A 20,333-nucleotide genomic window follows, 5' to 3' on the forward strand; every position below is an offset into this window, starting at 1 on the left:
ACAAGGCGCTCACACGCTTATCAAAAAAGGTGGCACTGCCGTCTCAGGATACGGCCGCCTTAAAGGAGCCTGCAGATAGAAAGCAGGAGGCTATCCTGAAGTCTGTGTATACACACTCAGGTACTATACTGAGACCTGCTATTGCGTCAGCATGGATGTGTAGTGCTGCAGCAGCATGGTCTGATTCCCTGTCAGATAACATTGATTCCCTTGACAGGGACACTATTTTGCTAACCATAGAGCATATTAAAGACGTAGTCTTATATATGAGGGATGCACAGAGGGACATTTGCCGGCTGGCATCTAGAATTAATGCAATGTCCATTTCTGCCAGGAGAGTTTTATGGACTCGGCAGTGGACAGGTGATGCTGATTCTAAAAGGCACATGGAGGTTTTGCCTTATAAGGGTGAGGAATTGTTTGGGGACGGTCTCTCGGACCTCGTATCCACAGCAACAGCTGGGAAGTCGACTTTTTTACCTCAGGTTCCTTCACAGCCTAAGAAAGCACCGTATTATCAAGTACAGTCCTTTCGGCTTTAGAAAGGCAAGCGGGTCAGAGGCGCGTCCTTTCTGCCCAGAGGCAGGGGTAGAGGGAAAAAGCTGCACCAGACAGCCAGTTCCCAGGAACAAGAATCCTCCCCTGCTTCCACTAAGTCCACCGCATGACGCTGGGGCTCCACAGGTGGAGCCAGGTGCGGTGGGGGCCCGTCTCCGGAACTTCAGCGACCAGTGGGTTCGTTCACAGGTGGATCTCTGGGTTCTACAAGTGGTATCTCAGGAATACAAGCTGGAGTTCGAGACGTCTCCCCCTGGCCGTTACCTCAAATCAGCCTTGCCAGCTACTCCCAAGGAAAGGGAGGTAGTACTGGCGGCAATTCACAAGCTGTACCTCCAGCAGGTGATAATCAAAGTTCCCCTCCTTCAACAGGGACGGGGTTACTATTCCACAATGTTTGTGGTACCGAAACCAGACGGTTCGGTGAGACCCATTCTAAATTTGAAATCCTTGAGCACTTATATAAGGAAGTTCAAGTTCAAAATGGAATCGCTCAGGGTGGTTATTGCAAGCCTGGAAGAGGGGGATTATATGGTATCACTGGACATCAAGGATGCTTACCTACATGTCCCCATTTACCCACCTCACCAGGAGTACCTCCGATTTGTGGTACAGGACTGCCATTACCAATTTCCAGACGTTGCCGTTTGGTCTGTCCACGGCACCGAGGGTATTTACCAAGGTAATGGCCGAAATGATGATACTCCTTCGAAAGAAGGGAGTTATAATTATCCCATACTTGGACGATCTCTTTATAAAGGCGAGGTCCATGGAGCAGTTGTTGGTCGGAGTAGCACTATCTCAGGAAGTGCTACAACAGCATGGCTGGATTCTGAATATCCCAAAGTCGCAGCTGGTTCCTACGACGCATCTGCTGTTCTTGGGTATGATTCTGGACACAGAACAGAAGAAGGTGTTTCTCCCGGAGGAGAAGGCCAAGGAGTTGTCATCTCTGGTCAGAGACCTCCTGAAACCAAAACAGGTGTCGGTGCATCACTGCACGCGAGTCCTGGGAAAGATGGTAGCTTCTTACGAAGCAATTTCCTTCGGCAGCTTCCATGCAAGGATCTTTCAGTGGGATCTGTTAGACAAGTGGTCCGGATCGCATCTTCAGATGCATCGGTTGATCACTCTGTCCCCGAGGGCCAGGGTGTCTCTGCTGTGGTGGCTGCAGAGTGCTCATCTTCTCGAGGGCCGCAGATTCGGCATTCAGGACTGGGTCCTGGTGACCACGGATGCAAGCCTCCGAGGTTGGGGGGCAGTCACTCAGGGAAGAAACTTCCAAGGACAATGGTCGAGTCAGGAGACTTCCCTACACATAAATATTCTGGAACTAAGGGCCATTTACAATGCCCTAAGTCAAGCAAAACCCCTGCTTCAAAACCAGCCGGTGCTGATTCAGTCAGACAACATCACGGCGGTCGCCCATGTAAACCGACAGGGCGGCACAAGAAGCAGGATGGCAATGGCAGAAGCCACAAGGATTCTCCGATGGGCGGAGAATCACGTGATAGCACTGTCAGCAGTGTTCATTCCGGGAGTGGACAACTGGGAAGCAGACTTCCTCAGCAGGCACGACCTCCACCCGGGAGAGTGGGGACTTCATCAAGAAGTCTTCCAGCTGATTGTAAATCGTTGGGAAAGGCCACAGGTGGACATGATGGCGTCCCGCCTCAACAAAAAGCTAAAAAGATATTGCGCCAGGTCAAGGGACCCTCAGGCGATAGCTGTGGACGCTCTAGTGACACCGTGGGTGTACCAATCGGTTTATGTGTTCCCTCCTCTTCCTCTCATACCAAAGGTACTGAGGATAATAAGAAAGAGAGGAGTAAGAACTATACTCATCGTTCCGGATTGGCCAAGAAGAACTTGGTACCCGGAACTACAAGAAATGATCTCGGAGGACCCTTGGCCTCTGCCGCTCCGACAGGACCTGCTGCAGCAGGGGCCCTGTCTGTTCCAAGACTTACCGCGGCTGCGTTTGACGGCATGGCGGTTGAACGCCGGATCCTGATGGAAAAGGGCATTCCGGTTGAAGTCATTCCTACGCTGATAAAAGCTAGGAAGGATGTGACAGCAAAACATTATCGCCGCATATGGCGAAAATATGTTGCTTGGTGTGAGGCTATGAAGGCCCCAACAGAGGAATTTCAGCTGGGTCGATTTCTGCACTTCCTACAGTCAGGAGTGACTATGGGCCTAAAATTGGGTTCCATAAAAGTCCAGATTTCGGCCCTGTCTATTTTCTTTCAAAAAGAACTGGCTTCACTGCCTGAAGTTCAGACGTTTGTTAAGGGAGTGCTGCATATTCAGCCCCCTTTTGTGCCTCCAGTGGCACCTTGGGATCTCAACGTTGTGTTGGATTTCCTAAAATCACACTGGTTTGAGCCACTTCAGACCGTGGAGTTGAAGTATCTCACGTGGAAAGTGGTCATGCTTTTGGCCTTGGTTTCGGCTAGGCGTGTGTCAGAATTGGCGGCTTTGTCATGTAAAAGCCCCTATCTGATCTTCCATATGGATAGGGCAGAATTGAGGACTCGTCCCCAATTTCTCCCTAAGGTGTTATCAGCATTTCATTTGAACCAACCTATTGTGGTGCCTGCGGCTACTCGGGACTTTGAGGCTTCCAAGTTGCTGGACGTAGTCCGGGCCCTGAAAATCTATGTTTCCAGGACGGCTAGAGTCAGAAAAACTGACTCGCTGTTTATCCTGCATGCACCCAACAAGCTGGGTGCTCCTGCTTCTAAGCAGACTATTGCTCGCTGGATCTGTAGCACGATTCAACTTGCACATTCTGCGGCTGGACTGCCACATCCTAAATCAGTAAAAGCCCATTCCACGAGGAAGGTGGGCTCTTCTTGGGCGGCTGCCCGAGGGGTCTCGGCTTTACAACTTTGCCGAGCTGCTATCTGGTCGGGATCAAACACGTTTGCAAAATTCTACAAGTTTGATACCCTGGCTGAGGAGGACCTTGAGTTTGCTCATTCGGTGCTGCAGAGTCATCCGCACTCTCCCGCCCGTTTGGGAGCTTTGGTATAATCCCCATGGTCCTTACGGAGTACCCAGCATCCACTAGGACGTCAGAGAAAATAAGAATTTACTCACCGGTAATTCTATTTCTCGTAGTCCGTAGTGGATGCTGGGAGCCCGTCCCAAGTGCGGACTTCTGCAATACTTGTATATAGTTATTGCTTAACTATAGGGTTATTGTTCTGAGCCATCTGTTGAATGAGGCTCAGCTGTTGTTCATACTGTTAACTGGGTATAGTTATCACAAGTTGTACGGTGTGATTGGTGTTGCTGGTATGAGTCTTACCCTGGATTCCAAATCCTTTCCTAGTAATGTCAGCTCTTCCGGGCACAGTTTCCCTAACTGAGGTCTGGAGGAGGGGCATAGAGGGAGGAGCCAGTGCACACCAGATATAGTACCTAATCTTTTTTTAAAGAGTGCCCAGTCTCCTGCGGAGCCCGTCTATTCCCCATGGTCCTTACGGAGTACCCAGCATCCACTACGGACTACGAGAAATAGAATTACCGGTGAGTAAATTCTTATTTTTAATAATCTGAGACCTGATTGGTTGAAAATAAAACAAATGCAAAACAATGTTTCCTTAAAAAATAGAGCCATAAAGCTTCTACTCTTTCTATGTTTAAAGAAAAAATATATTTTTCGTTTTTAAAATGAGATAATGGCTGATACATTCATGTCTGCAGATAAGATAGTGGGTTACTGTCTATTTAGTAATAATGTAACAGAAACTGAAGTTCTAGATATTGGACATTTGGTGGATACAGCTGCACAGTAACAGCATTTCCCTGCTGTAGGAGAATAGTTACTGCCAGGTTTATATACTGGCACCTGCAAACATATGTATGCTTAGAAACAATGCACCTAACTTATTTTCTTAATACATTTTGTGCCTATCCTTTTTTTTTTTTTTTTTTTTTAATATACTTTATTTTAGTTGTTAAAAAAAAAAAGGTACGGTCATTACAGGCATATAGTGAAATCAATATGATAGACAAACAAAAGGAAGAAGTATAGTATACCAAAGTGACAATATCTATACAATCTGGCAGATAACAGTCGATCATACAAAAGAAAATAACATATGTTGGTGCAGTGGTCCAGTAGATTTTCCTCCCTTAAGTGGCCAATATAAATTCAAATAGAACTTATAACAAAAAAAAAGAAATAAAAAATTATGACAAGGGTTAGGGGAAGGGAAAAGCTAGGAAAAGAAGGAAGGTTAGGGAAGGAGGTGGACAGTCCAATAGTGTCAATTAGTAGTCGCTTTCGTCGGGCGATTTATGAACTGAGGAAGGTACTGTAAGCAGTATTAGATACTGCTTGGTGGTATCAGATCCTTATAGGATGAGGTAGTCTTAAATTCTAGCCAGGAGAACCAAGTAACATTATAGTCCAACTGCTTCTCCATAGCGGAATAATATATGTCTTCCATGGTCCTATAAAACTCTATTCTTTGAAACCATTCCCAAATCGTGGGCGGATCTTGAGATCACAGCTCTTGCTGCATTATTAAGGTGTTTAAGAAGAGATTGTTTATATTTCGTGAATGGAATATTGGTATAGAAAAGTAGCCAGAAATCTAGTTCAGTAGGAGTTTGAAATCCCAGGATGTCAGTAGAGAGTTTAATGACTTTATCCCAAAAGGGAGCGATTGGGGGGGCAGTCCCACCAAATGTGAACCAGAGTACCTTATCACCACCACATCGCCAACATAAGGGAGAAACAGAGGGGGAAAAACTTGTGTAGGAGGGGAGTACAACGGTACCACCTAGTGAGAAGTTTGTATTGCGTTTCAACCACTTCCAAGCTTGTAGAACAACGTGTCTTAACCTCACAATGTTTGTCCCAATTGATATAAATCCCTTGAGGATTAAGATTGGTATACCATGCCTTACATGTCAGGAAAATTACCATGTATCAAGATCTTATAAATACCGGATATAACATGAGTTGGCGCTGAAGATTGGGAGCACATACCTTCGAAGGGTGTGATATCACTCATTAGATCCAAAGTGTTGCGATGAGATGATATGAAGTGGCGAATCTGAAGATAAAATCAAAAGTCGACACCGGAATATCCATAAATTCTATGAGTTCCCGTAAAGATTTAATCTTTCCGTCCGAAACCAAGTGGACTAGTCTGGTCATGCCCACCCGTCTCCACCTAGAAGCTACTAATTCCTTGGTTCCCGGCAAAAACGGCGGATTATTAAGAAACAGGAGGAAGCAGGGTTTTTCGGTAGGAGATTCCGAATTTGTTGCGTAGCAGTAACCAGAGAGCCAGGGCGGGACCAACTGTTAAATGTGAGGAGTGACTTACGGTCTTAAGCCAGGGTAAAGCTTGTAGACATAGACCCGAAGACCACCCCTCCAAGTCCTCCATTGTTTTGAGCTAGAATCCGGTCTCGAACAATCCAAGATCCTATGAAGGATCGTCGCCCGGTAATAAGCTGAGATCATAGGTAACTGTTGGCCTTCCTGGGCTCTCTTACGAAACAAATTGCAGTGCTTAAGTCTAGGCTTCCTGCCACCCCAGACAAAATGACTAATTGCCTTGTGTGCTTCGGCCAAGAACTGGGGGGACGTTTTAATGGGATGGTCTGCAATAAATATAACAACCTGAGCAATATGTTAATTTTAAAAATATTCATTCGGTCTAACCAGGAGAACTTCTTCTGTCTAAGCCATTGTGCCGTTTCCTGACGTAACTTCCGTAACAAAGGAACGTGGTTAATTGTCCCTGTCGTAGAAAGAGAATATGGGATTAGGATGCCTAGGTATTTGATGTGAGCAGGATGACAAATAAAAGGAAACATTCTTTAAAGACGTGGCTAATGAACTAGAAAGAGAAATATTTAGGGCCATTGATTTAGCATAGTTGATCTTAAAGTTAGATAACGTCCCGAAACGTGATAATTCCCTCATCAGATTGGGCAATGATATCACAGGTTTTGTGATAACTGCCAAGAGGTCATCTTCAAAGAGTGCTATGCGATGTTCAGTATCACCTACTGCGAGTCCAGTAATATCAGGGTTCTTTGTAATGGCTCTAGCTAGTGCCTCCATGCAAATGACTAATATCAGTGGCGATAGCAGGCAGCCCTGTCGGGTCCCATTTGAGATAGTAACTATGTCAGAGAGCAGACCATTAATTCTAACCTGTGCCAAGGGGCCTCGATATAATGCAAGAATTTTTTGTAGGAAGGCATCGCCAAGACCCAGATGTCGCAGTACTTCTTCCATAAAGGACCAATCTACCCGGTCAAAAGCTTTTTCAGCGTCCATTGAAAGGCGCATCATGGGAGCCTTGACAGATTGGGCATGAACTGTCAGGTCAATCACCCTTATAGCATTGTCCCTAGCCTCTCTCCCCAGAACGAAGCCAACTTGATCAGGATGAATAATCTGTGGGATTAATTAATTTAGACGGTTGGCCATAAATTTCACTTATAACTTTATATCAACTTTAATAGGGAGATTGGGCGATAACTAGACGGCAGAGACAGATCTTTGCTGCCCTTCGGCATGACTTTGATGCGTGCTGCCAGGGATTGGTTGGAAAAAGGGGATTCCAAAGAAACAGTGTTGCATGCGCGGAGTAGCAGAGGCAGAAGCCTATCTTGAAACATTTTATAGTACGTTATGGGGAAGCCATCGGGGCCTGGACTTTTACCTGAAGGAGAGGTCTTTAGAGCAGATAAGAGCTCGCCCTCCATAAAGAGCTCCTCCAAAGCTAAAGCAACGTCTTCAGGGGGTGCAGGGAAATCAATCTCTTCCAGAAAGTCTTTTACTGCAGTATCATGTACCGACCGTTCACTGAGAGAACGATGAGATGTTAAATGATATAAATCCATATAAAAAGAATGGAAAATTTTAGCTATTATTTTATCAGTTACGTGAGACTTGCCAGTAGAATCTTTGATCTCTTTGATATACGTTAATGATCTCTGATATCTTTGGTACTAGCCTGTGCCTCCTCAGCCATTTACCTCATCACACGTCCCTGCTTGTGTGTCCTCCAGGCTTCGTAAATCTGACTCTGAGGAAGATGAGGATTCCTTTGGCAACTATGAAATGCAGACTGACCTAAAACAGGAGCAATTCCCAGATGGTGATCTTGTAATGTCTTTCGATTCCACTACATTCACGGAATCAGGTTAGTGCAAAAATCATCACATTCTTCTTTTTAGACAAAGCTTGTTCTTCTAAATGAATAATAGTGATATTGAAGCCATTTATAACTGGGTTTCTATAGCGAAGTCCATAGTATTTGTGTGCTGGAGAGATGTCCTACTCTCACTAAACTAGACCTCCAGGTTAAAAAAACTAAAATGAAAAAAATAATAATAATGTGGAAGGGGTCGAGTACGGGATGTCGGCAGTTAGAATGCCGTTAGTCAGATTACCAACCCCGGGATCCCAACTACCATAATCCTGACAGGGGCATGCAAGTAAACTAGCCCTCCCTTCCTGCAGCCTGAATTCATAAATGGACATAATAGTTAAATATGTGGGAAGAAAGTGCATGTTCAGTGAAATCATTTTTATACATTTTTTTTTTTTTTTGGAATCAATAGTAGGACACCAGACCATGGGGTATAGAGCCTACTTTAGGACATGGCCTCTTTAAAACAATTTAAACCTTAAGTGTTTTATGCTCCTTTCTCTTAAAAATCCCCATCCTGCAGAGAGAGTAACTTCTTCATTACTGAATAAAACATTTGACTTAGGTAAACTTTTTAACAAGAAAATGACAGCAGAAGAATTCAGAGGAACAGATGCAGAGGGTGGAACCCGCTACTCCTCCCTCTGTGCAGACACGGCATTCATGTCTTCTCATGTCACTGCCACATCTTCCCAGCTGTGTGCGAGATACACACCGCAAGAATGCAGGTTGCGGCAACTTCACAGGCTGTAATCACCCGGCGTCCCCAGGATGGATCATTGGATACACGATGTGCAGTGAATGCAATTATCTAGTTTGAATCAATGTTCTGATTCTGCACTGGTGCACGGAGCACTGTATGTACACCGCTGGCTGGTCCTGGTTTGGGCTAAAGTGCGCTTCTGTGAAGCAGATCTCTCTCACTGCCGTCAAAATTAGGAGACAACGCTCCTTCTCAGAGGAGGAATCACATCACGCTCTGTCAGTATCTCCCATGTTGGAGTGAACCAGCATATGATGGGTTCAGATTACAAATTACTGGGAAGAAAAAAAAAATCCAGGCTGCCTTATGCGCTATCTGGGTAAACATACTGTATTGTGTTTTTTTCCTGGGTCATTAGCGCTGGGTGTGTGCTGGCATACTCGCTCTCTGTCTCTCCAAAGGGCCTTGTCGGGGAACTATCTTCAGATAAGAGGATTCCCTGAGTGTGTGGTGTGTCGGTACGCGTGTGTCGGCATGTCTGAGGTAGAAGGCTTTCCTTTCGAGGAGGTGGAGCAAATGAAGGTGGTGTCTCCGTCGGCAATGCCGACACCTGACTGGGTGGATATGTGGAATGTTTTAAGTGCTAATGTGAATTTATTGCACAAAAGGTTGGACAAAGCTGAGTCCAGGGTTTATGCAGAGAGTCAAGCCCTGCCTGCCCCTATGTCGCAGAGACCCTCGGGATCTCAAAAGCGCCCACTATCCCAAATAGTAGACACTAATACAGACACGGATTCTGACTCCAGTGTCTACTACGATGATGCGAAGTTACAGCCAAAATTGGCTAAAAGTATTCAATATATGATTATTGCAATAAAGGATGTTTTGCATATCACAGAGGAACTCCCTGTCCCTGACACAAGGGTACACATGTATAAGGAAAAGAGACCTGAGGTAACCTTTCCCCCTTCTCATGAGCTGAACGAGTTATTTGAAAAAGCTTGGGAATCTCCAGACAAAAAACTGCAGATTCCCAAAAGGATTCTTATGGCGTATCCTTTCCCGACTAAGGACAGGATACGGTGGGAATCCTCCCAAAGGGTAGACAAAGCGTTGACACGCGTATCCAAAAAGGTAGCACTGCCATCCCAAGATACGGCTACCCTCAGGGATCCTGCTGATCGCAAGCAGGAGGCTACCTTAAAGTCCATTTACACACATTCTGGTACCTTACTCAGACCGGCAATAGCGTCGGCTTGGGTTTGTAGCGCTGTAGCAGCGTGGACAGATACCTTATCAGCGGAATTTGATACCCTGGATAAGGATACCATTTTATTGACCCTGGGTCATATTAAAGATGCTGTCTTATATATGAGAGATGCTCAAAGAGACATTGGCCTACTGGGTTCTAGAGTCAACGCTATGTCGATTTCTGCTAGACGAGTCCTATGGACCCGACAATGGACTGGTGATGCATATGGAGGTTTTACCTTACAGGGGTGAGGAATAGTTTGGGGAAGGTCTCTCGGACCTGGTCTCTACAGCTACGGCAGGAAAATCAAATTTTTTGCCTTGTATTCCCTCACAGCCTAAGAAAGCGCCACATTATCAAATGCAGTCCTTTCAGTCAAATAAAAACAAGAGAGTACGAGGATCGTCCTTTCTTGCAAGAGGTAAGGGCAGAGGAAAAAAGCTGCCAACCACAGCTAGTTCCCAGGAGCAGAAGTCCTCCCCGGCCTCTACAAAATCCACCGCATGACGCTGGGGCTCCGCTGAGGAGTTCGCCCCAGTGGGGGCACGTCTTTGACTTTTCAGCTACATCTGGGTTCACTCACAGGTGGATCCCTGGGCAATAGAAATTGTTTCCCAGGGTTACAAGCTGGAATTCGAAGAGGTGCCTCCTCGTCCGGTTTTTCAAATCGGCCCTACCTGCTTCTCCCCCAGAAAGGGAGATAGTTTTAAATGCAATTCACAAATTGTGTCTTCAACAGGTGGTGGTCAAACTTCCCCTGCTTCAACAAGGGAGGGGGTATTACTCAACCCTATTTGTAGTCCCGAAACCGGACGGTTCGGTCAGACCCATTTTAAATTTAAAATCCTTGAACCTATACTTGAAAAGGTTCAAATTCAAGATGGAATCGCTCAGAGCGGTCATCGCCAGCCTAGAAGGGGGGGATTTTATGGTATCCTTGGACATACAGGATGCATACCTTCATGTTCCCATATATCCTCCTCATCAGGCGTACCTGAGATTTGCGGTACAGGATTGTCATTACCAATTTCAGACCTTGCCGTTTGGGCTTTCCACGGCCCCGAGGATTTTCACCAAGGTAATGGCGGAAATGATGGTGCTCCTGCGCAAGCAGGGTGTCACAATTATCCCGTACTTGGACGATCTCCTCATAAAAGCGAGATCACGAGAGCAGTTGTTGAACAGCGTGTCACTTTCACTGAAGGTGTTACAGCAACACGGCTGGATTCTCAATATCCCGAAGTCACAGTTAGTTCCTACGACTCGTTTGACCTTCTTAGGCATGATTCTGGATACAGACCAGAAAAGGGTTTATCTTCCGATAGAAAGGCCCAGGAACTTATGACTCTGGTCAAGGACCTATTGAGGCCACAACAGGTGTCAGTGCATCACTGCACTCGAGTCCTGGGAAAGATGGTGGCATCTTACGAGGCCATTCCCTTCGGCAGGTTCCATGCGAGGACCTTCGAATGGGACCTACTGGACAAGTGGTCCGGGTCACATCTACAGATTCATCAGTTGATCACCCTGTCCCCCAGGGCCAGGGTGTCTCTCCTGTGGTGGCTACAGAGTGCTCACCTTCTAGAGGGTCGCAGGTTCGCCATTCTGGTAACCACGGACGCAAGCCTCCGAGGTTGGGGAGCAGTCACACAAGGAAGAAACTTCCAAGGTCTTTGGTCAAGTCAAGAGACTTCACATCAACGTACTGGAGCTGAGGGCCATATACAACGCCCTTCGTCAAGCGGAGACTTTGCTTCGCGACCTACCGGTTCTGATCCAGTTAGACAACATCACCGCAGTGGCTCATGTAAACCGCCAAGGCGGCACAAGGAGCAGAGTGGCAATGGCGGAAGCCACCAGGATTCTTCACTGGGCGGAAAATCATGTAGGCGCACTGTCAGCAGTGTTCATTCCGGGAGTGGACAACTGGGAAGCAGACTTCCTCAGCAGACACGATCTACATCCAGGGGAGTGGGGATTTCATCAGGAAGTCTTCGCACAGATTGCAAGTCAGTGGGGACTGCCCCAGATAGACATGATGGCGTCCCGCCTCAACAAAAACCTACAGAGGTATTGCACCAGGTCAAGAGACCCTCAGGCGGGGGCAGTGGACGCCCTTGTTACACCGTGGGTGTTCCAGTCGGTCTATGTGTTTCCTCCTCTTCCTCTCATCCCCAAGGTGTTGAGAATAATAAGAAAAAGAGGAGTACAGACAATTCTCATTGTTCCAGATTGACCACGAAGGGCCTGGTATCCGGATCTGCAGGAAATGCTCACAAAAGATCCGTGGCCTCTTCCTCTAAGACAGGACCTGTTACAACAGGGGCCCTGTCTGTTCCAAGACTTACCGCGGCTGCGTTTGACGGCATGGCGGTTGAACGCCGGATCCTAGCGGAAAAGGGCATTCCGGATGAGGTCATTCCTACTCTGATAAAGGCTAGGAAGGACGTGACAGCTAAGCATTATCACCGTATATGGCGAAAATATGTTTCTTGGTGTGAGGCCAGGAATGCTCCTACGGAAGAATTCCATCTGTGCCGTTTCCTTCACTTCCTACAGACTGGAGTGAATTTGGGCCTAAAATTAGGCTCCATTAAGGTTCAGATTTCGGCCCTATCCATTTTCTTTCAGAAGGAATTAGCTTCTCTCCCAGAAGTACAGACTTTTGTGAAGGGAGTGCTGCATATTCAGCCTCCTTTTGTACCTCCGGTGGCGCCTTGGGACCTTAACGTGGTGTTGAGTTTCCTTAAGTCACACTGGTTTGAACCACTTAAAGTGGTGGAGTTAAAATATCTCACTTGGAAAGTGGTCATGTTGTTAGCCTTGGCTTCGGCTAGGCGAGTTTCGGAGTTGGCGGCTTTGTCTCATAAAAGCCCCTATCTGGTTTTCCATATGGATAGAGCGGAATTGCGGACCCGTCCTCAATTCTTGCCTAAGGTGGTTTCGTCTTTTCATATGAACCAACCTATTGTGGTGTCTGTGGCTACGCGAGACTTGGAGGATTCCGAGTCCCTCGATGTGGTCAGGGCTTTGAAAATTTACGTGGCCAGAACGGCTAGGGTCAGGAAAACAGAAGCACTGTATATCCTGTATGCAGCCAACAAGGTTGGCGCTTCTGCTTCCAAGCAGACTATTGCTCGCTGGATCTGTAACACGATTCAGCAGGCTCATTCTACGGCTGGATTGCCGTTACCAAAATCAATAAAGGTCCATTCCACCAGGAAGGTGGGCTCTTCTTGGGCGGCTGCCCGAGGGGTCTCGGCATTACAGCTGTGCCGAGCTGCTACTTGGTCGGGTTCAAGCAAAAATTCTACAAGTTTGATACCCTGGCTGAGGAGGACCTCATGTTTGCTCAATCGGTGCTGCAGAGTCATCCGCACTCTCCCGCCCATTTGGGAGCTTTGGTATAATCCCCATGGTCCTTACGGAGTCCCCAGCATCCTCTAGGACGTAAGAGAAAATAAGATTTTAAACCTACCGGTAAATCTTTTTCTCCTAGTCCGTAGAGTTTCGTATATCCTAAGTTTCTCTGATGTCCTAAGTGGATGCTGGGACTCCGTAAGGACCATGGGGATTAGCGGCTCCGCAGGAGACTGGGCACAACTAAAGAAAGCTTTAGGACTACCTGGTGTGCACTGGCTCCTCCCACTAAGACCCTCCTCCAGACCTCAGTTAGATTTCTGTGCCCGGCTGAGCTGGATGCACACTAGGGGCTCTCCTGAGCTCCTAGAAAGAAAGTATATTTAGGTTTTTTATTTTACAGTGAGATCTGCTGGCAACAGACTCACTGCAGCGAGGGACTAAGGGGAGAAGAAGCGAACCTACCTAACAGGTGGTAGTTTGGGCTTCTTAGGCTACTGGACACCATTAGCTCCAGAGGGATCGACCGCAGGACCCGACCTTGGTGTTCGTTCCCGGAGCCGCGCCGCCGTCCCTCTTACAGAGCCAGAAGCATGAAGAGTCCGGAAAATCGGCGGCAGAAGACTTCGGTCTTCACCAAGGTAGCGCACAGCACTGCAGCTGTGCGCCATTGCTCCTCATGTACACCTCACACTCCGGTCACTGATGGGTGCAGGGCGCTTGGGGGCAATATAAGACACCTTGGCTGGCAAATAATCACAATATATAGCCCCAGAGGCTATATATGTGATAAATACCCCTGCCAGATTCCATAAAAAAGCGGGAGAAAAGTCCGCGAAAAAGGGGCGGAGCTATCTCCCTCAGCACACTGGGGCCATTTTCTCTTCACAGTGCAGCTGGAAGAAAGCTCCCCAGGCTCTCCCCTGTAGTTTTCAGGCTCAAAGGGTTAAAAAGAGAGGGGGGGGGGGGGCACTAAATTTAGGCGCAATATATGTATACAAGCAGCTATTGGGGGAAAAATCACTCAGTTATAGTGTTAATCTCTGCATTATATAGCGCTCTGGTGTGTGCTGGCATACTCTCTCTCTGTCTCCCCAAAGGACTTTGTGGGGTCCTGTCCTCAGTCAGAGCATTCCCTGTGTGTGTGCGGTGTGTCGGTACGGCTGTGTCGACATGTTGGATGAGGAAGGTTACGTGGAGGCGGAGCAGAGGCCGATAAATGGGATGTCGCCCCATGTGGGGCCGACACCTGAGTGGATGGATAGGTGGAAAGTATTAACCGACAATGTCAACTCCTTACATAAAAGGCTGGATGACGTAACAGCTGTGGGACAGACGGCTTCTCAGCCCGCGCCTGCCCAGGCGTCTCAAAGGCCATCAGGGGCTCAGAAAAACGCCCGTTACCTCAGATGGCAGACACAGATGTCGACACGGAGTCTGACTCCAGTGTCGACGAGGTTGAGACATATACACAATCCACTAGGAACATCCGTTACATGATCTCGGCAATAAAAAATGTGTTACGCATTTCTGACATGAACCCAAGTACCACATAAAAGGGGTTTTATTTTTGGGGAGAAAAAGCAGCCAGTGTTTTGTTCCCCCATCAGATGAATGAATGAAGTGTGTAAAGAAGCGTGGGTTCCCCCGATAAGAAACTGGTAATTTCTAAAAAGTTACTGATGGCGTACCCTTTCCCGCCAGAGGATAGGTCACGTTGGGAGATATCCCTTAGGGTGGATAAGGCGCTCACACGTTTGTCAAAAAAGGTGGCACTGCCGTCTTAGGATACGGCCACCTTGAAGGAGCCTGCTGATGAAACGCAGGAGGCTATCCTGAAGTCTGTATATACACACTCAGGTTATATACTGAGACCTGCAATTGCCTCAGCATAAATAGTGCGGCTGCAGCGTGGTCTGATACCCTGTCAGATAATATTAATACTCTAAGACAGGGATAATATTTTGCTAACATAGAGCATATTAAAGACGTCGTCTTATATATAAAGGATGCACAGAGGGATATTTGCCGGCTGGCATCCAGAATTAATATAATGTCCATTCTGCCAGGAGGGTATTAGAAACCCGGCAGTGGACAGGTGATGCTGCCTGTAAAAGGCACATGGAGATTCTGCCTTTATAAGGGTGAGGAATTGTTTGGGGATGGTCTCTGGGACCTCGTATCCACAGCAACAGCTGGGAAGAAATTTTTTTTACCTCAGGTTTCCTCACAGCCTAAGAAAGCACCGTATTTTCAGGTACAGTCCTTTCGGCTTCAGAAAAGCAAGCGGGTCAAAGGCGCTTCCTTTCTGCACAGAGACGAGGGAAGAAGGAAAAAGCTGCACCAGCAGCCAGTTCCCGGGATCAAAAATCTTCCCCCGCTTCCTCTGAGTCCACCGCATGATGCTGGGGCTCCACAGGTGGAGACAGGTGCGGTAGGGGCGCGTCTCGGGAACTTCAGGGACCAGTGGGCTTGCCCACAGGTGGATCCCTAGGTTCTGCAAATAGTATCACAGGGATACAGGCTGGAGTTCGAGGCGACTCCCCCTCGCCGTTACCTCACATCAGCCTTGCCTGCTGCCTCGGAGAAAGGTAGTACTGGCGGCAATTCACAAGCTGTACTTCCAGCAGGTGAAATCAAGGTACCCCTCCTTCAACAAGGCGGGGGTTACTATTCCAAAATGTTGTGGTACCGAAACCAAACGGTTCGGTGAGACCCATTCTAAAATTGAAAGCCTTGAACACTTATATACGAAGGTTCAAGTTCAAAATGGAATCGCTCAGGGCGATTATTGCAAGCCTGGAGAATTTCAGGGTATCACTGGACATCAAGGATGCTTACCTGCATGTCCCTATTTACCCTCTTCACCAGGAGTACCTCAAAATTGTGGTACAGGCTTGTCATTACCAATTCCAGATGTTGCCGTTGGTCTGTCCCCGGCACCGAGGGTATTTACCAAGGTAATGGCCGAAATAATTATCCCGTACTTGGACGATCTCCTTATAAAGGCGAGGTCCAGCAGTTGTACGTCGGAGTAGCACTATCTCGGGAAGTGCTACAACAGCACGGCTGGTTTCTGAATATTCCAAAGTCGCAGCTGGTTCCTACGATGCGTCTACTGTTCCTGGGTATGGTTCTGGATACAGAACAGGATAAAAAGGGTTGTCGTCTCTAGACAGAGACCTCCTAATACAGATACAGGTGTCGGTGCATCAATGCACGCGAGCCCTGGGAAAGATGGTAGCTTCTTACGAAGGAAGAAATTCCATTCGCCAGGTTCCATGCAAGGATCTTCCAGTGGGATCTGTGGGACAAGTGGTCCGGGTCGCATCTTCAGATGCATCGGCGGATAACCCTGTCTCCAAGGGCCAGGGTGTCGCTGTTGTGGTGGCTGCAGAGTGCTCATCTTCTAGGGGGCCGCAGATTCGGCATACAGGACTGGGTCCTGGTGACAACGGATGCCAGCCTTCGAGGCTGGGGGGCAGTCACACAGGGAAGAGACTTCCAAGGCTATGGAAAAGTCAGGAGACTTCCCTACACATAAATATTCTGGAACTAAGGGCCATTTACAATGCCCTAAGTCAGGCTAGACCCTGCTTCAACACCGGCCGGTGCTGATCCAGTCGGACAACATCACGGCGGTCGCTCATGTAAACCGACAGGGCGGCACAAGAAGCAGGATGGCGATGGCAGAAGCCACAAGGATTCTCCGATGGGCGGAAAATCATGTGTTAGCACTGTCAGCAGTGTTCATTCCCGGAGTGGACAACTGAGAAGCAGACTTTCTCAGAAGACACGACCTCCAACCGGGAGAGTGGGGACTTCATCCAGAAGTCTTCCAAATGATTGTACACCGTTGGGAAAGGCCACAGGTGGACATAATGGCGTTCCGCCTCAACAAACAGCTACAAAGATATTGCGCCAGGTCAAGGGACCCTCAGGCGATAGCTGTGGACGCTCTGGTAACACCGTGGGTGTACCAGTCGGTGTATGTGTTCCCTTCTCTGCCTCTCATACCCAGGGTAATGAGAATAATAAGAAGGAGAGGAGTAAGAACTATGGGGGTAATTCCAAGTTGATCGCAGCAGGAAATTTTTTAGCAGTTGGGCAAAACCATGTGCACTGCAGGGGAGGCAGATATAACATGTGCAGAGAGAGATAGATTTGAGTGTGGTGAGTTCAATCTGCAATCTAAATTGCAGTGTAATAATAAAGCAGCCAGTATTTACCCTGCACAGAAACAAAATAACCCACCCAAATCTAACTCTCTCTGCACATGTTATATCTGCCCCCCCTGCAGTGCACATGGTTTTGCCCAACTGCTAAAAAATTTCCTGCTGCGATCAACTTGGAATTACCCCCTATACTCATTGTTCCGGGTTGGCCAAAAAGAGCTTGGTACCCAGAACTCCAAGAAATGATCTCAGAGGACCCATGGCCTCTGCCGCTCAGACAGGACCTGCTGCAGCAGGGGGCCTGTCTGTTCCAAGACATACCGCGGCTGCGTTTGACGGCCTGGCGGTTGAACGCCGGATCCTGAAGGAAAAGGGCATTCCGGAGGAAGTTATCCCTACGCTATTTAAAGCTAGGACAGAAGTGAACGCAAACCATTATCACCGCATATGGCGGAAATATGTTGCGTGCTGTGAGGCCAGGAAGGCCCCAAAGGAGAAATTTCAGCTAGGTCGATTTCTGCACTTCCTACAGTCAGAGGTGACTATGGGCCTAAAATTGGGTTCCATTAAGGTCCAGATTTCGGCTCTATCGATTTTCTTCCAAAATAGAACTGGCTTCACTGCCTGAAGTTCAGACTTTTGTTAAGGGAGTGCTGCATAGTCAGCCCCCGTTTGTGCCTCAAGTGGCACTGTGGGATCTTAACGTGGTGTTGGATTTCCTGAAGTCGCATTGGGTTGAGCCACTTAAATCCATGGAGCTACAATACCTCACGTGGAAAGTGGTCATGCTGTGGGCCTTGGCGTCGGCCAGGCGTGTATCAGAATTGGCGGCTTTGTCATACAAAAGCCCTTATCTGTATTTTATATGGCTAAGGCGGAATTGAGGACTCGTTCCCAATTCCTTCCTAAGGTGGTATCAGTTTTTCATGTGAACCAACCTGTTGTGGTGCCTGCGGCTACTTGGGACTTGGAGGATTCCAAGTTACTGGACGTAGTCAGGGCCCTGAAAAGTATATGTTTCCAGGACGGCTGGAGTCAGGAAAACTGACTCGCTATTTATCCTGTATGCACCCAACAAGCTGGGTGCTCCTGCTTCTAAGCAGACTATTGCTCGCTGGATCTGTAGCACGATTCAACTTGCACATGCTGCGGCTGGACTGCCGCACCCTAAATCAGTAAAAGCCCATTCCACGAGGAAAGGGGCTCTTCTTGGGCGGCTGCCCGAGGGGTCTCGGCTTTACAACTTTTGCCGAGCTGTTACTTGGTCGGGTTCAAACACTTTTGCAAGAGTCTACAAGTTTGATACCCTGGCTGAGGAGGACCTAGAGGTTGCTCATTCGGTGCTGCAGAGTCATCCGCACTCTCCCGCCCGTTTGGGAGCTTTGGTATAATCCCCATGGTCCTTACGGAGTCCCAGCATCCACTTAGGACGTCAGAGAAAATAAGATTTTACTCACCGGTAAATCTATTTCTCGTAGTCCGTAGTGGATGCTGGGCGCCCATCCCAAGTGCGGATTGTCTGCAATACTTGTTTATAGTTATTGCTTAACTAAAGGGTTATTGTTGAGTCATCTGAGAGGCTCAGTTATATTCATACTGTTAACTGGGTATAGTATCATGAGTTATACGGTGTGATTGGTGTGGCTGGTATGAGTCTTACCCGGGATTCAAAAATCCTTCCTTATTGTGTCAGCTCTTCCGGGCACAGTATCCTAACTGAGGTCTGGAGGAGGGTCTTAGTGGGAGGAGCCAGTGCACACCAGGTAGTCCTAAAGCTTTCTCTAGTTGTGCCCAGTCTCCTGCGGAGCCGCTAATCCCCATGGTCCTTACGGAGTCCCAGCATCCACTACGGACTACGAGAAATAGATTTACCGGTGAGTAAAATCTTATTTATACGGTGTGGATGGTGTGGGCTGGTATGAATCTTGCCCTTGGATTAACAAAAATCCTTTCCTCGTACTGTCCGTCTCCTCTGGGCACAGTTTCTTTAACTGAGGTCTGGAGGAGGGGCATAGAGGGAGGAGCCAGTGCACACCCATACCTTAAGTTCTTTCTTAGTGCCCATGTCTCCTGCGGAGCCCGTCTATCCCCATGGTCCTTACGGAGTCCCCAGCATCCTCTACGGACTAGGAGAAAAAGATTTACCGGTAGGTTTAAAATCTTATTTTTGCTTCGCCTGCCGGATGCAGGTGAAACAAAATCCCTGATAAGCTGCGGCACCTGCTGGCTTATCGGAGCTAATTAGATAGCCCCCGGCAGGCGATACATTACACCCAACTTGCTGTCGGGGTAATTGAATATCCCAGCAAATGCATAAACGGAGATGATAGCAAAATAAGCATCATGCCACTCTGACTCTTCTCTGTGTGTTCATCCCTGTCCTCTTCCCATGTGTGCTGCCATTATAGAGAAACAAGATGTGCATCAGTTCTTGCTGGATAATCTAAACAATGGGGGAATCTTGGAACTTTTGATGAGGTATCTGAAAGTGATTGCCCAGAAGTTCATGGTGAAGTGGCCCTCAGGTCTGGTGGAGGTCGTGCTTAATATACATGCTAGCTGGAGGAAACACTGCAATGGACTGCCCAATCCACTGCTGAGGGACTGTAAGGACCAGCACATTCGGGTAAGAAGAGAAATAAGGTATCTTTTTATCAGTCAATGTCTGGCTTCACTGAAGATCTAAATAAACTAAACTTTTTAATACTTGTTTCCATCTATATCTAACTGCATTTAATGTGTATGCTTCTATGGAGTGGTGGAGTAATGAGTAGGTTGTCATATATACTGCTTAAAATGATATGTCTAGCTTAGAATCAAATAGATAATAAATGCTTAATAACTTAAATATTGTAAAATAATGCATGTTTTCTATTCTGAAATAACATTGAGAGAAGCGTTACTACAGCTCGCTGCCACCAGGACCCCTAAAGGCATTATTTCTGACCAGAAGAGTAGGAACTATAGGTTCCACTAAATGTGGCTGTACCCCAAGGTTCTATTCTTGGTCCTCTCCTTTTCTCTCTCTATAAATCCTCTTAAGGTGAATTCATTAGTTCTTTTGACTTCCAATATCATTTCTATGCTAA

The 20,333-nt window shown here is 47.4% G+C and overlaps 1 protein-coding gene across 6 annotated transcripts in view; it reads left to right on the forward strand.

Moving 5' to 3' along the window:
- The window catches only part of CABIN1 (calcineurin binding protein 1), a 459,275-nt gene that overhangs the window by 64,845 nt on the left and 374,097 nt on the right, over positions 1-20,333 (forward strand). For all 6 annotated transcript variants that reach the window (XM_063913010.1, XM_063913005.1, XM_063913009.1 and 3 more), the window contains 2 exons: positions 7,612-7,745; positions 19,653-19,870. In XM_063913010.1, the coding sequence (XP_063769080.1) occupies positions 7,612-7,745; positions 19,653-19,870 (352 nt within the window). The remainder of the gene's footprint in view (positions 1-7,611; positions 7,746-19,652; positions 19,871-20,333) is intronic.

This window comes from Pseudophryne corroboree, chromosome 1 (assembly GCF_028390025.1).
Source record: "Pseudophryne corroboree isolate aPseCor3 chromosome 1, aPseCor3.hap2, whole genome shotgun sequence".
NCBI classification, from domain to species: domain Eukaryota; kingdom Metazoa; phylum Chordata; class Amphibia; order Anura; family Myobatrachidae; genus Pseudophryne; species Pseudophryne corroboree.